The sequence below is a fragment of the Macrosteles quadrilineatus genome, unplaced genomic scaffold, assembly GCF_028750875.1.
Source record: "Macrosteles quadrilineatus isolate MER2022 unplaced genomic scaffold, UCM_ALF_1.0 Scaffold_7__1_contigs__length_78375512, whole genome shotgun sequence".
NCBI lineage: Eukaryota > Metazoa > Arthropoda > Insecta > Hemiptera > Cicadellidae > Macrosteles > Macrosteles quadrilineatus.
In genome coordinates this window covers 49,638,420-49,656,578 of record NW_026542600.1, presented here as the reverse complement: position 1 = coordinate 49,656,578, position 18,159 = coordinate 49,638,420, and the positions used below count along the sequence as shown (strand labels likewise).

General features: G+C 35.5%; 1 protein-coding gene across 1 annotated transcript in view; it reads right to left on the bottom strand.

The window, feature by feature from the left end:
• Positions 1–15,664, bottom strand: part of LOC128998963 (serine protease filzig) — a 35,635-nt gene extending 19,971 nt beyond the window's left edge. The window contains exon 1 of the mRNA XM_054425319.1: positions 15,574–15,664. Within this exon, the coding sequence (XP_054281294.1) occupies positions 15,574–15,579 (6 nt within the window). The 5' untranslated portion in view covers positions 15,580–15,664. The remainder of the gene's footprint in view (positions 1–15,573) is intronic.
• Between the last annotated feature and the right edge of the window lie 2,495 nt (positions 15,665–18,159).

Here is an 18,159-nt window from a genome sequence, read left to right as displayed (position 1 = left end):
TACATGTTCTCTCACTGATTTGAGAAAGCAAAGTGGCAAATTCGCTCATCAGTGAGACAAGTGTTAACATTGTCTCACTCTAATTACTTTGTCTCACTCCAGATTTGCAACGTGAAAATCATCTAGTTTTAACGGAGCACAGTTGTCTGGTTTGAATTGCATTTGAACAACAACTATACCCACTCAGATCCAGCCAATGTAAACATCCGCATACTGAATTGCACTCAGGGTTAAGTGTGTGAGTACCGGAGAGCAGTTGTCAGCCGGACAGAGCCGGAGCAGGGAAAGTCGGAAACCCAGAAGTGTAGGGAGGAATGGTGGAATGGAGGAATGGAAGGCAGTAGGTCGTGGGTCATACTCGAGCGGCCGGCCATAGCAGAGCCTCGTAGAAAGGCCTTCAATTGCTCTTTTATCGTATCACTCTACATAATTGTGAGTCGGACATAGCTAAAACAATAGAGCAGATCAGTGACTCGACTAACTAGGCGGTGAAACTCCCGCCGAAATTGACAATGGCGGGAGATGAGAATGGCTGGTTAGAACAATGGTTGAAGAGCCATAATGGGGATGCAGACACTGGCAGTGGCGGGTACTGATAGTCGATGTCATAATCGGGTGGTATGTCCAATGGGACAGTAAAGACGAGACGATTCCTCCGTCGGTGGATGTCCCTAGCTCCCTATCAAGAAGGGTGTTCATCTCGGCGTTTTGGCCAGAGCCACCCGCTAGCGATAAGGTGCCCGCCATCTCAACTTTTTTGGTGGTTCTTTGCCGGGGTGGCACCTTGATGCGTCCCAACTAAGGAAGGTTTCCGATGTATTGAGTACCCGCAAGAGGTCCGGGAAAGCAATCCTCCCCGAACAACGTCAAAATGAAACATTTTAAAATGTATTCCAAAATGTCTAGGATCCAGCACTATCTTTTTGTTTACCATAATATTACAATAATAATATAACATAATATTATTATTGTTATTAATATTGTCTGTACAATATTAAGCTTTTAAACTTTTCAAATGGACAAATCGTGCATGTGCCACGGCTTATTTCATCTATTAAAACTATTATGATACAAACAAAAATTTACTTGCCTCATATACATTGCAAAAACCTTAAAAAGCTTGATAGTTCGTTCCATTTTTATCACGGGTAATGCTCCGTATCGACCCCTCCAATATCCAACACGGCCATTTTTTGCGGGTTGATTACACGCAACAGACTCACTCACTAATAATAGCTCCAAGATAGAGCCGGCTTGGAATTAAACCAGTTACCTTTAGATTTGAAGGTGATCACACTCAAACACTCGGCTGTCAAGACTGTGATGGACATTCGTGTAGCATAATACTTCATTAACTCCTGGATTGATTTAATTTGTGTCCATTGCTGTTTTGGAAAAGACTTTCGTCAAGACGCTATAAATATTATTGTTCACGAACCTCCTGCTCAAATCTGGATTGAAACGTTACTAGAAACTTGTCGAAGGTGTCAACAAAGCAACGTGCCACCGAACAACAGGGAAAGTATTGGAACAGCCAGAGAAAGCTAATCAATTGATTTTACTTCGCTTTTTTGTATTCAAGAGTGTGTGTCGTGTTTAAGTTTCTATTCTACTGTATTGAAAGACAGTGAAACAGACATACCAACAAGTGTTACTGACGTCACATGAGCGCCTAAGAAACCCAAAACCAAAGATCGTGTTCAGCACATTAGAACTTAGCACAAATACGAGTCATTTAGACCTCTTCAATTGAACTATCCAGAGTTGTCCGGAGGTTACTACCAAATGATTTGATCGAGCTCGACTAACCTCAAACGGTTTCACTGGCATAATCAGAGTAAGTTATAGATTCCAGAAAGCATCCGACCAGGTCTAGGTAATAGAATGGAACTATATTTTAGCCTCGAGGTAACTTTCCAATGGGTGCGTACCCCAATGCGTCATGGGCCGGATATTGAGATCATCTCATCAGGTCGAAGACCCCACCCTTAGCTCAACAATAAACGTATTGAACATGTTCAGGGAATCAAAAGATATACTGACGATTAATGATTCTTTAAGAGTAAAATTATGCAGTTTAATGAAATTAGTTGAACCAATTTTCTGAAATAAAGGGTGAGACAATGAAAACGTTCTAATTTATAAATTGTAAGAATTCATCATATACCCTCAACTAAATAAAAATAATACATATAACAACTATATATGAACAACAACAATGAAACTAGGAATACATCAAAACGTTAGCACATAAAAACAGAGCTTATCTTATGACATTTTAACTTGATGCAGCCATTTTTTCATTACTTGAAATCAACGTTCAATTGACGTTCTTGTCCTACTTTACATTCATTTTAGTCACTTAAAAATTCCATCGAATACTCCTTCAAGCATTACTTCAAAAATAACTTTAATTTCCCGAACAATTCTTAGCTTCAGTTCAAGCAAATCTCAGGGGTGACTTTGAAAAAAAACCTTGAACTTTTAGAAGCTTGTAAGGAGAACCCCCCCCCACAAATAATGAAAAGAGCCAACGTAAAGCTTTTTTTCAACGGAAGCTTCTGGCAAACCTTGAACTTCAAGCTACTATAACTCACACTCTTTCGACATTATTGCTGGTATACGAAGAGTTTTGTGGCTCACACCAATAATTTTTTGGGGTTAAGCTGTCCTCTTAAATAATTCTACCCAGTTCCCTGTCGTTTTCCGATCTTGAACAGCGCCATGTTGACCAAGGAAGGAATGTGGTCCAAACAATGTCTGGATGTTTGCACAAGAATCACTGTTTTAAAATAGGTTTCCACAGCAAAATCATAGTGTTAATAGCCCCATAGCACTATGTTTACTGAAATGACATAGTTTAATTGATGTTCTAAGCACATGTGTTCATTCATTGTTGCGTTACGTATCATGTTACAGCGAAACAAATTTGGGGTGTTCTCATTGCCTCACCCAGTATAATATACAAACCTTGTTGTTGTCCCAATCGGTTAATACAAATTAATATCTGAAAAAAGATACAGGTCTAATAACACTTGTAATATTATATTTACACTTATACTGTAGACTCACAAGACGGTAAATAAGATGGTAAGTGGTGGTCGAATTCGATTGGACACTCCAATCATCATCAGACCCATCAGGCGAATGTTACCTTCCTATGTTAAATGGGAGGTATTGTCGGAGGTATTTCCGTATTTGTTAGGTTCTAATTCGCCTATTGGTTCTGATGATGACTCTAATCATAATCAGAACCAATAGGCGAATGAGAACCTAACAAATACCTCCGACAATTCCTCCCATCTAACATAGGGAGGTAAAACATTCGCCTGTTAGGTCTGATGATGATTGGAGTGTCCAATCGAAATCGACCACCACTTACCACCTTTCATATGTATTTACCGTATTTTGAGTCAACAGTATAAGTGTAAATAAATTATTACAAGTGTTATTAGACGTGTATCTTTTTTTCAGGCAATTTAATAACACGTATAATGTTGATCAAGAAGTTACCAATTAAAACACACACGATGGATGCCATTTAAAATATTCACTAGCATCAGTGAGTCATGAGCCAGTAGCTTGGTTTCGCGTCCTAGCATAATATCTGACGTATATATATAATAATGGGTTTATTGAAGGGGCAAATGAAAGATTAAAAGATGCCATCCCACCATCATCTTTAGTAACAAGATTTTTGGAAAGCTTAGAGATCTAACAACGTTCCAATTGATGTGAAGATTTTTCACATTTTATTTTTTGTATATCTATGACCTTGGTATTTTCTCGTTTTAGCAGGGGGATGATTAAACCCCTTGACTTACTATCTAACATCCATCTTTAGTTAGTTAGCATCATTAATTGATAGCATAATGACAATACGCATCAAGTGGGTCCAGAACCGCTTGAAATCTAACTAACGACCTTGAGATGTAAAAGGCTTGATTAATGAACCAGACAGTTAAAGATGAATAATCAGGTTAGGTCAAAAGGCCGTAACACTATCTTCTCTTCCTCGCCATTGAGCTAAGAACCAGGACAAAATCCGATACGTTTACACAATACCACAATGTCTGGAGGAAATTGGAAAAACCGAATGCCATGGTGAAAGTAAGTGGAGTTGTCTCCAGTCTTAGCTTTCCCGGTCGAGCTCACTCTCCCGATCGACTTCTCTGGACCTCGTCTTCTTGTCATTCCCGTCATCCTGTCTCCTGGACTCCAGGGCGTGCGGTCTGGTCTAGAGAAAGAAGAAAACTTTTCTCCTGGCACATTGGGTGAAAATCTAGCCAGTTTCCGATGTTGATAGTGTTATGACAAATCCAGTAATCTGGACCCAAAGTCGTTCCCCTTTCAAAAATTATTACTTGAAATTATTGGGCTCAGTTAGTGTAAAATACCGACGGAATGTTTCATACATTCAAGTGGGTGACATTGAAAAAGATGTCGGAGACAATAGACTAGTAATTTAGAAGTACGACGATATTTGTATGTTATGTATTTCATCGCCAGATATATTAACAATTATTTATTTTGTAAGCGAACTGACCAAACTTGGTATTGTTTTCATCTTATGTCAACCTGTCACTAAAAAGCAGAATTGAGTTTTAGCTGAGTGACAAATAGCAGCTGTTCCATAGTCGAACAATTTTAGAGCCTCTACAGTAACCGTAAAAAAAGAATACTTGCCATTAAACAACCCAAATTTAAATGTTAGCTTAATTTCTCCAGCGTTTACAAACCCTGTCTCAGTCACCTATTGCGTCGTATGTACCTCTGCCACAGATCCCACAAAAATATGGCGCAAAATCCATCTATCCTATTAAATTCATTATTGTGTTTGAAAAATACATATTATGAGTTGAACAAGCAACAAGTTCGAATGTTATGCGTTAACTATAACAAATCTTGTTCTTAACTAGTGGAAATATCGAATACCCTACTTGTGATACCTAAACCATCTTTGTTTGTTTGGAACAGTTACTCAAAACATGCAGCGTGAAGTAGCTGTCCGGTGATACTGTGGCTAACTGTCCGGTACAGTTAACAATTAACACGTTTGTGGATCTTCACGCCGATCAGTCTCGTCCACGAGACATGAGACTCGTGCGGTACAGGAAAATAATCCCAGGAAGCACAGAGTATAAAGTATCTAGTGGCCACAGGTCAATAATATCAACAAACACACAGAGTATGAAATTTCTAATAGTTGCAGATCATGGTATATTTAGTTGGGCGCTTAATGTTTTTTGACAAGCTCAGAGAATGAAAAATATAGAGGTTGCTCAACAATATTGACAAAGAGTACGAAATACCCAGTTATCAACAATCTTGAGAAGCACAGAGTATGAAATACCTAATAGTTGCAGATCATAGTATATCTAGTGGTTGATTGAGATTTTTTACATACTCAGTTATGAGGTAGTTTAATAATATTGACAATCAAAGAATATGAAATACCTTGAACTTTTATACACACCGTTATGTCACTCATGCACATTTTGATCTCTTTGCTTTAATTGATTGAGCATCCCATGTCTTATGGTGTTCGCCTTCAAATCTAAAGTCTGATAGTTTGATGCTGAAAATGATGGATTATGTACCCAGATTAAATTTTAACATTTGTTATTAATGGAAAATTCAAAAATTTGACGTAAGATATTAACAAGACCACGATCAAAAAGTGTAAAAGTGGCCTACCATTGGCTTCAAGATCAAAAAGTTAAAACCGTCTGTATTTTATTTTCACCAGTCCGTAGAGCCTAGAGTATTACTCCCTTGTGTTTAATGATTTTCTAAAAAAATAATGACATACATGTCTTATCCTGACCACCTTTAAAACTCAAAGAGTTGAGACAGTTAAACAAATATACTATAGACAGTAAAAAAAAATTAATTTGAACAAATTTTAGACGGGGATAAGTTGAAGGTCGTAATTTCAAGCGACAGTATCCCTACAGACGCACTAATGGATGCTTTTGGACTATCTAGCAGATAGGCACATTCCTCGCCCTATCTGGATGCTGTCTCGATGGATGGGAAAGACTTCCAATCCATATCTCAGTCTTATGCGCGACCGAGGGCATTGTTTGATAATTTTACCCTTGCAAACCTCAAAACATAATCATCAAAAAATACCAAATTTAATATGATAAATCTTTGATCAAAAAAAGTTGGACACCGGATTTTTCGAATCAAGGATAAACATGTTGTAAATAAAACTTATAACTTATAAGCGTGTATTACAAAGTGTGCATTTAATTATAATTTCAGTATAACAAATCGTCAAATATGAACCACATTATACATATACGGTTTTGTGGTCTTTGGGTTTTTATAAACTATGAATTTATGTTAGGACAGTCTCAACAACATAGAAAAAAGGTTAACTCAGACTTAGAAGGAAAAAGCGTGGTTTAACGTAAATTTACGTTCTAAAGCTTTATGTTTAAAAAAAATAAAACAATTTTTTTACATGATTTACTTCTATTTTGTTCCCCTTTTGGAATTTTCGTGAATGGTGCATTTAATCCCCCAATTTTTCGTGAGTGCAATAATCGAGAATTAGGACGTGTGAGAAATACCTACGCATTCAAGTAGACGAGTAACCTAGTCAAGTAGTCAAGTAGACAATACAACCGGCCGCTGGACTAGCGGAAGACGACTTGTTTCATTTATCATGTGAGCACTTTCTGCGGAAGACTTACTGTCTTTCCTGTCCTGGTTTCCGCAGAACAAACGCAATTACAACGCTAATTAGCATGAGTAATTTGCCAGCCCGGTGACCATGTTGACATGGATAGCCGTCGAGAAAGCCGGCCGGCTACACACTACACGGCCATAGAGGATAGCGCGGGAACAGGCTAAGTGGACATCAGCATCCTGCACAGTGGTCATGTTAGGTCCATTTAATTTTTAAAAGCCAAGTGTATAGCAACGTCCGGGGATTAGCAAAGCCCATTGAAAACAAATAAATTGCTGTCAGATACAAACAAGGGAGCGAACTGGTCTATATAGTGGTAGAGCTCGGGGCTTCGGTGTCCGATGTCTCGGGTTCAAATCCCGCCAATCACCAACGGATTTTAGGTATGTGATCATGCCGCAACCCACTAGTACTAGCCTGAAGTGATGTGTAAACAGTTCCAGGCTAGAACTAGCATCCTAGGATGTGAAGGTGGGGCGTAAAAATAAATAAAAACTAAAGATGAACAGCTTACTGCACGATGTCAAGTTGGGTCCGTTTAAATTTTAAAGACCAATTGTATTACATTCTGGAATTAGCTAAGCCCAAATAAATTGATATTAGAGATGAGTTGGCCTTACTACTATTTTGGAATATACCTACCAATTAAAATAACATCGTTATGATTTTAAGGGAATATATATTTCAATGTAAGTTGAACATTTTACGTCTGTGTAAACGGGTGGTTAAAGTGCTCGCCTTCAAATCTCGTAACTACTGGTTCGATACTCGCGGGGTCAATTCTGGGTTTGGGCTATTAATTAATTATGTTATCTATCAAAAGGTCAAATTTAAATGCTAATAAGATTAAGGTTTGGACCCTTCTATTACGTAAAAACCTAAAAATCGCGAAAGGCTTAGAAAAGCACAGATAACACCGGTGTCATCATTGGTATCTCAAAACAATGTAAATTTATATAAATCTTTATATCCAATTTTTATGATAGTTGTCTTAAGCATGTTAATGACATTTTCGTCCTTAGACTTTTCTCATTTTATAAAAAATTTTCTCAAAATAAAGCCGATCTTAATCTCCCCACTCTCAGCTAATACCTCATAAATTGTTAACTTGAAGTGATTTCCGAACATGAAATACGTCTCAAAGTTGCATTTAAAATTTAAATCAGTCATAGAGATAGAGGTTTTGGTAAGAATGTTTTACGTTAAAATGAAATAGCTATTTTTGATTTTCATTCAAAATTAGTTAATTTCCAAATTCAAGATTTATTTTCTGAATTTCCCTGAGAATACAAATGGTGTAAGTCGTCCACCCTGTATAGCCAGTTCTCCTCGTTATTTACACATCTACACGTAGCAAGACTACACCTTTAAAAACTTATCGTGTGCGGGACCAAAGATTCATTTAGGATATAATACGAGGGATGGTAACGCCAAACATCTACGTTCAAAATAACATAACACAACTCTGTGATTTAGCTTAGAGAATGAGAAAATAACCGAAAAATCGTACAAATTTGAAATAATAGGTTTCAATCCAGTTAGGCTCTCTAAGATAACCAGGGCGCAATTTCCCTAGAAGGAAAATTTCACGACCACATTATTGCAAAACTCATGTCAATGATCTAAGATTTGTAGACAACCATAGAGATCGTGTTTACATTGTTGTCATGTGAACCAAGCCAGAGAAAATAACAAGCACGACAGGTCAAACAATAAGTCTCATGGGAGAAAGTAATATGAATTTGCCGTCCGACGACTGACCCCGTACAGGACAAGAGGAGAAACTCGAACAAATAGAGTAAGGACCAACTTAGAGTGGCATAAACGAAAAGACTAGAATGTTTAAAACAATAAAAGAATTTATATCCAAGAATGTAGAAATAATTTATTTTTTAAATTATTTTATCTGTGCCAAAATCAACTGTAGTTCAAATGCGACAATTGAACCTGCACTGATCCGAGGCTCTTAGGGAGGGTCATACACAGTTTGATCTTGATAAGATCAATAAATATATGGAAATTGTAAAGAATTTGTAGCGTACAAAAATAAACTGTATCAGCAATCTGACACATGCTTTCTCCCGTAAGCTTGTCAACAACCTTATCATGGGTGAATGGTGGGAGTAACTGTGGTACTTTATAGGGAAAATCACAAAAGTTGCAATAACTTTTGAACTGTAATTGTTACAGCAATGGGGGGTTGCACTATTTTGTTTAGAATTATAAGGACCATAACACAATAATTTTAATCGAAACCTGCTTTTTACCTAAAATCTGATTTTGTTATTTTATGGGGTTTTATAGAAAAATAACATAAGTTACAATAACCCTTGAATAACCTTTGAACCTTAATTTTTACGGAAATAGGATTTGTACAATTTTGTTCAGAATTCAATGGCCTATAACATACTCTTTGAGCGTTTTTTTAGAATATTAATGTCAAAGTTTTATGCTCGAAAATAATTATTAATGTAGTATACAGTTTTTTTATACACATAAAAAATATATTCACCATTAGAACCTTGGGAATCGCACATTAAAATATATAGTATGTTTTGTTTACATTTATATGTATAACATGTTATTTTGTGTACATCCAACATAAACATTGTTGAGAATTGTTCTTGATCATAAGCGTATATCAATCTTTGGATATTTAACTTTGATAGACCTATTTTCAATGTTCGTTCTAAACTAGCTTTTAGTGAAGCTCATAGTTTAACGAAGTGTGAACCACCTTCGTCAACAAATAGTCACAATTGACCTACCTGCCCATGATCGTTGTATCAGTTGAATTACCCATTTATGGCCCTAGGGACATAATTGTCGCAATCAAACAACTCACTTTGATAATGCACAATCGACAAGTAGGTAAGATGAGGTAAGACGAGAGCATGAAAACCTGTTGTAACATGTTTAACTGGCATGAAGCACTAAGCACTGAGGATACAATTCTAATTATGATCAATTATTAATTGAGATGGGGACGCCACCTAAGTGCGTATTTCAACCAAAATATGAGTGATGGGCGTAGAATTGAGTGAGATGATATATGTGGCTTTACTGACTAAAATCAGCTGTTTCATTAGCCAGGATCATTTATTTAAATTCAAATGATAAAGTGACAGCTGGGTCTAGTTTCGAATCATCGAAAAGCTGTCTTTTCTCAAGATCGATCGGCGACCTTTTGATTGTTAGGCGAGCACTATAACCACTCAGCTACCCAGCCTGTGTCACATTTTAGTGAGACCTTCATTTCATTGGGCACTAAGTAGAAACTGGAATTTTAGTACAACTTTGCATCCTAATGAAACCTTCATTCAGTAGGATTTTAGTGGTGACAAATTCATGTTAAGTTCAAAATTTCATCGAAAGCTTCATGTCCACGATTTTTAGTGGAACCTAAAATTCAATCAAATTGAACATTTCAGTGAGACCTGCACTTCAGTGATATTCTACAGTATGTTTCAGTGAGACCTCCATTTCAGTAGTATAAATGACATAGGTTATCAGTGTGTCAGAGTCGGTGCCCTCGCAACAGCTTTGGAATTCGAACTAACGGTGGGTCTAACTACCAACAAGGTCTACAACCTACGACCAACCTTAATCCTGTTCCTCACGTGATTTTACATTTTCCGAAATCAATTTTTAAGTTATTGAATCAAATTTATATCGTAGGGATTTTAGTAGAATGAAATTTGCAATTCAGAAAAAGTTATTAGGAATGTTATGTTGTTTAGAGTCAAGTAAACCAACATTCTATCGCGATTTTTAATTCATGGAGGTATAATTGTATTCAGTTAATTCCGTCGATTTTAATCACATAATAATATATAGATTACGAATTTCAGGTACTGCATATTCAAGTTATATGAGTATGTTCAATAAACAGTTAAAGAACTCAAGGATGATTAATTAATATCATTTTATGTTTAAGGAAAATAATATAAATAATACTACAGTATGTCTCTTATATTTAATTAATATCAATTCCTAAAAACTGAGTTGTTAAATTCGCATGTTATGCTAAACATTGCGAATCATCGGAAATTGGTACGAAGAAATAAAACGGGTTTTTGGACCCTTGTATTTATTGGATCATACTTTTATTATAAATCTAATTATTCCACTTGTAGTGGGAACCGAGTGTAAAACACCCCTGCCACAGCAAACCTGCAGACTAAGCAAATTTTTATTTGCGTGATTAGACTTTTACTAAAATATCTCCTTAAAATGTCATATCAATTCCCTATTAAAATAACTTTAGTTTAACGAGTACTTAGGGTTGCTATTGCGGGGAAAATATACAGTTGTTAATCGAAATTTTAATAGTTTAGTATGAAATAATACATTTTCCAACTTTGATCACATATTCAAAATAATGGTAAAATACTGTGTAATCAAACAATCAAACTAAAACAGTTGTTACTCTTCATAAAAACAACATAGGAGTTTAAAATTTACAGTTTTTTTTTAATTTTTCCCTAACCATTAACAAATAAAAACGCTTCAACATACAAAATTATTGGGTTTTCTAGTTCTACAAAATGGTTTGAAAAAATGCAAAATTATATGTTTTCAGGGCTAAAAATGCCAAAACATAATTCCCCCATAAAAACCTCCGTAAAACTAAGTATATCCATAGTCCAATCATGCTGGTTCGCGAACTCGTTCGAACAAATGTAAGTTTACAGGTTTATACCAAATTCCGTCAAAATTGGATCATTTTTACTCGAGTTATTGTGATAAGGGGCATATAATATATATGCATTTTAATGGATTGTGTTTTTGGCCTCTGAGGACTTATAAACGAACAATTTAATCGGTCCCGAATCCAGTTCCTACATTGCGACCTACAGTAATAGCTTATCCTCTACATGGAAAATTCTATAACAACGGATTTTATTATCAGCATGAAAATCATACAAACCCAACCCACGAAGCTAGGGAAAGTAGAAAGGCAAGTGCATACCAACACCACTGTTAGTTTTGCAAATTTAAGAAATTCTCACGTTTACCACCTTGGAAAGTTCATTCTTGGAATTAACAGTCGAGAACATCTGATGAGTAGTAATTTACCTCTGGGTTACTTTTATTGCCTATTTTTAATTATAGCTATTCGCCATTCAATACCATATAGCCCATATAAAAGTCGTATAACGTTTAGCCGAATTTGCTTTCACTTTTGAATGGCACTGATAACCTCAGCAAGGTTTATGGCATGATTTGGTGTAGAATAAGGAATTCCTGTAAGTAGGTCTGCAAAAACGTACACACTTGATAAAAGTGACTATATCTATTAGGGTAAAATATGATAAAATCATGGTAATGCTAAGGGGAATTGCAGGTTTAGTGGTTGGAACGCGGAACTTCAATCCTGGGGGACCGAGTTCAAATCCCGCAAATCACCAATGCAATGACGTGGCCCAGTGAATCAGACCCACTTTAAGCTGTAAAGTATCGCTTAAAGTAAAACATGTTTCTTAAAGAACAGTCTCTGTGAAGATTTTCCACGAAAATGACGAGATAATTTAAGATAAACAAACAACTATAGTTAAATATTGAAATTATGTTTTACCATATTTTTAGATATAAATACTTTGCTTGCAGTTTTATTCTTGCGAGTTCGCACACGAATAAACAACAACAAATATCATTACAATAAATATTACATGGCAAAGTGGATGAGTTAGTATCGAACTTTGTTCTTGTCAAATTTTCTTTGCTGTCGACCAATCATAAACTTGTTACCATAGTAATACGGTTATACAAAAATGTTGTGTAACAATGTAAAATGACTACACAGCAACACATCTCTCATGAGTATTTATTTTGTAATCACAATGACCAAAATTGAACACGAAATAACTTTAGGCGTAAACAAAACTACCCTTGTAAAAGAAATAAAATCCAGCATAAGTAGATTCAAGTTAAATTCTCCACCGGAATCAAATGATTTCAACTTTGCTTAGAAAATAAATAGTACGGATGTTTTTCATAATTTAAAATATATATTTTAACAATAACTAGTACCTATTTATTATGATTGTACCTTCGTTTCGGATTGAGCAGTCTTGTAGTGATAATCGTTTCGAAACATTTCGTAGTTATAACTTTAGTATGTCACGTGATATGTATTTTGAATAGGAAGTATATATTTTAGTATATAATACAAATTAAATAACTATACTATCCTAACCTGCTCAAACAGATAGAGTGGGTGAATAATGAATATACCTTCGAAATATAATATGTTCATTCACATTGTACAATTATATTACAACATTCATACTATGGTATCAATATTACAATTTGTCGGTAGCTAACGGAACCTAAGCTTCGGTTGAAATTTCCAATTCGTCTATGAAAGTTCAATTGAAATAATAAAACAAACCAACAAAATATTTCGCATACATCTCGTTGGAACATCACATGGCAATAAAATTCGATCTGAACACACAAAACTAGACTAGCCACAAACCGTTGAAAAACTATAATACCCCTGCCGAAGCGTTTTGTCTGATTGGATTTCTAGTAAAATATTCCCTTAAAATGGTCAGATTTATTTCCTATTTAAATAACATTTATTTCATTGAGTACATAGGTTTGCTGTTACAGGGAAGGTGCTATATAAAGTGTTTTTTTTTTTCATGGTAATAGCTTGGTTTGAAGTAACCATTCGTCAAATTTTATCAAAATACATCCCTGAACAAGAAAGCTACTACAGTTTATCAATTTTTCATAAGTATATTAAAACAAAAGTTTTGAAATAGTACAATTCATTATCTTTAGAAATCGTTAGTATGCCTTTTAATCATTACCATTACCAGCCATTAGTAGGACACATACCTAGGTACCTACGCCTTTAAAATGAATATAAATGCAAGAATGTATAATGTAGTGAAAATCTAGCTTTGTACTAAGATCAGCTGTTTCCATAACTGTGACCGTTTATTAAAAGCCCAATGATCAAGCACAGCTGTGAGCTGTGTCCAGTTGTAACACCATCAAATAGCTGATTAATTTCTCAGGTATCGGCAACATATTACTGTGCCTCTCAGCTGTCCAGCAGAAACAATCTATTGATGAAATATATTCTTTGCTATTATGTACTGTACACTTTGTATTATTGTATACTACTTTGTTGTAATACAACAATTACTCTATTTCCCGAAACAATTAAGCCCTTTCCATATCCATACGTATAACTCACATGTGAACTAGAATGCCGAAAAGTTTTATTAAAATGTTACTATTACAGAATAACAATATCTATACTGGCGATGGCATAATGATAAAACTAGTGAGGGGAAAATCCAAACTAAACTACATGTAGAAAGATTGTATCAGTTGGTTGAAGTAGAAATATGAGGGGCTAATGAGGGGGTTGAAAACTTGAATTTAGAATCGGGAGGATATTAAAAAAAATCATTTTCGGACTTAATTTAACCGAGACAATTCAATAAAATATTTTTACCATTTACCATTTAGCATTTAAAAATTCAAACAATCGTGATTATTTTAAGCTGTTTAATTTCTATGGTGTCAAACGTTATGGTAAACTAACTCACTAAAGCTGGTTTATGTATGTATCCTCATAAAGTTAGGAAAGTGTCTTAATTTATAATAGGCTTTGGAAATTTAACATAAAATCACACCGGTGTGATTCAACCAAGATTTGACAAACAGCAACGCAAACCTAAGTACTCGTTAAGAAGGTATAGGCCCTACTACAATATGCAAGTGTAATTTCTTATTGCAAACCCTGTTAGGACAATAATCAATCTAAGCTACTAGAATCGGTGTAATATGCAGAATTTCTGCAACGAGATGTTGCATATTTATCCTGAAGATGTTTTATCGATTCAACGTTTATTTACATAACACATTATAAAATTTAGAGTTTTGACAGAAGTTAAAAATATTATGTACAATTGTTCCTGGTGTTCCGAATCGTAACTATAATTTAAAATTACTATAATAATCAAAATTCCATAACTTGTTTTTTAAATTAATTCCCCGTCGTGAAAATACAATGTGAATTGTATAGCTTTATGATTATTAAAAAATATTGTAAATAATACTATAAAAACATTGAAAATGACATCATTAAACACAATTATTTAACATCATTAAAAAAGGGAAGATTGTGGTAACACTCTTATACCATAAAGCACCAAGTTTATTATTTTTTCTTTCTGAGGAAAAATATTGAATGTTTATGCAAAAAACATGTTTAAAATATATTTTTTTAATATATTAAAATATATATTGGTTATGTTTTCTCTGTCATAAAAATGTAAAGATCAACATTTATATATTTTTCTAAATAACACCGTTTCTGGAATAGCAATAGTGGTGCCGAGTTTACAGTGAGTATTTGTTATATATTATAGTACCGACCAAACGAATAACTATTGTTATGTTCATTTTATGGACATATCTAAAGAGATCGACCCCGCGCTTCGTTTACGTTTATATTTTTTAAGCTTTGCCGAGAATGGCTCAATAATAACCCCCTAGAATCACCCCACAGCTATTGAACCGATTGACAAATATCCAGTTAACGAAATCTTTTGTGTCAAAATAGCACATTGGATGTCATTTGATCAAAATAATAACTATTTAAACGCTGCAGTGAAACCTATCCCAATCTGTGGAAACCCAAACAAACGGGAATAGTGAACAAAACAGAACTTCTCAATCCTTTCACCCACAATCGGTCATGCTGTCAGAAAGATAAAAACGTGTTAATGGCGGTAAAATGCTGCCGGAACCTCTAGGCTAAGAGGTAAGATCCAGAGGCCCGGCGGTCGCCAAAGAACATTATACTATGGAGGTCATGCACTTTCTCCAGACACTTTCACACTTACCAGCATCTGTAGACGGGGTCTCTAGGATTCTGACGGGGTTGTCGATCTGTAGGAAGTCCTGGATATCTGGAGAGGTCCTGGAATTCTGGAGAGGTCCTGGATATCTGGAGAAATTCTGGAGAGATCCTGGAGAACGTCAGATCGCGAACCCCATTACACCCCGCACTCCCCACACATATAGTCTACAGCACTGAGAGTAAAGTCTTCTTCTGCCGTCTAGAAGACGCTAGATGCCCTACACGTCAAGGGAGTTGTAAAACACATCACCGATGGATCATCCTAGAGGACGATGGTCCATCGGGATGATGAGTGTTTCAAGTATGTTAAACAAGTGGTGTGTAGTGTTGATGCGGAAGATGTTTGTTCGCAATTCAGCAATTAAATGCTGTACTGTATTTTATAACCAAAATATTTCACGGATGCGATTTTATTTAGGTATATTTTACTGTTCTAAAATGCTAGGACAAAAATAACCGTTGGTCAGTTTGCAGGTTGAATTTTGTATATATTATTTTCCAAATCTTTCTTGGCAAAGGTGTACACGTACAATCCCTTTCATATTTTTTGTTGTCACACAAAATTCACACAAATTGTCCACTATTTGTATACGAGTTACGCATTTTAAACATTTGGTAATCAATAATGCTACCTTTGTAATTCAGGAATTTTAAATCTCATCCTGTGAAATTTAAAGTCCGTGAAGAATTTTGACACTCTGACGTCTGTGGAAATAGCATATTGTAAGCATTTAATCCGAAACCATATAAACAAGAGAGAGTTTGAAAATAATTCATACAAAATTCAACCAGCACACTTCAACGGTTATTTTTGTTGCATTTTAGAACAGTAAAGTATAGCTAAATGAGATTCAAAAGCTAAATTTATCTAAAATACCGAAACTCAATTTAAGTTTTACCTTACTGCCAATAAAATACAAAAAAATACTGAATTTACAGTAAATATAATTTTTCTAAAATAACTGTCCTATATGAATTTATTTGTAAAATGTAATGCTAATATTAACATATGACTATGTAAATGCACGTGTTATACAGTTATGGAAGGAGACGACAACTTACTGCCTGCAGACGGGACTGTGGCCTACTGACTCAGAGCGGCAAGCAGGGAGTCGCAGGTAACGGTACTGAAGATTTCACTTGGACCGTCCCTTCCACTACCACACCACTCCATACTCCATACTCCACAGTCCTGGAGTGACAGGTGTACTCCATCTGTCTGTGGTCAGTACTGGAGTCAGCTGGGAGTTTAATTCATTTGTTTGGACGTGCAATCCAAACTGGAAACAGTTGTGGGATTACTTCGTTTTCCCACTGGTGAATACATGGAGGGATTTGAAGATTAACTGAAATTATGCTCTACTATTTTGTTAAGTAAACCCATTTGCGAAAGGATAACACATACCTTGATGTTCCTGTAACTAACTCGATGGAACCTCGATTCTAAGCAGTAAATTGTTGGTGGTTTACAACTGTTCTGTTGTTTCTTTCTTCTTGTCAATCCGCCTGTGAAAATTCTATAGGAGCACAACGGGCCCTTTTTCGGCATCTACCTTAAGTTTCGGGCCCTTTTTCGGCATCTACCTTAAGTTTCGGGCCCTTTTCCGGTGCGCCCAAAACTGGACCCAACTGATCATTGACCCCTTGATCATTGATTAACTAACGAATCTGGCCAAACAAAATAATTTCTTGCAGATTTAACCACCAGGGACTACTACGATGCTCTCGATACCAGAGGCAAGAGTAAGCTGGATATCACAACACAGGTTGGCTAAATAATAAAAAAATTATGGTAAATCGCTTAAAACTAACTGTGATAGATTTTGTAATAGGCTACCTCAGAATACATAACTGAGCTCGTTCAAACGCTTCAAGTCCACCTTAAAGGATTTTATTCACTCGATGAGTTTGCAATGTGCACATTTAATGTAAAATGTTCCTCTGTATACACTAACTTGGCGTCTGAACCCTAGTCTACCTGCGGACGGACCGGGGCCGAAACCTTTCTCGCCCACTGTTGAGCAGCTGTTTCCATAATTAGTCTCCTAGTAGCACCTCCACTGCAATTATGAACTTTTTTGTGCGGGACGGAATTTTATTTTTTTTTCTGCACAAGCAAAAAGTTCATGAAATTTTAAGAAAAATGATACTAAACTTGACCATATTCCGTTAAGTTAAGCTTACGTTTAAATTATTTTTTATCTGGTTGATGGTTGATATAATTGTATTTTAATATAATTTACCAAAATACCTAACAATGTTATTCATATTATAAATATGTCGAGTGGGGGGGGGGGGTAAAATATTCATATTATGCATACCGTTGATATTGTTATTTATATCTTTGAACTAACCCCCATGTCTTCCGGGAAATGAGTGATTCACGTCCTAAGACCTCTGACGATTCTGACGTGAGGGTATCGTCATTAGATTAATCGCGTATTGAAATGCTATTGATGAAATATGTATAATCTGCCAAAAAACTACGGTAGGCCCGTCGTAGGCCTACGCTTTATACAGAAATTTAATTAGCTTAAAAACATTTACTCAACCCATACACATAATTCTG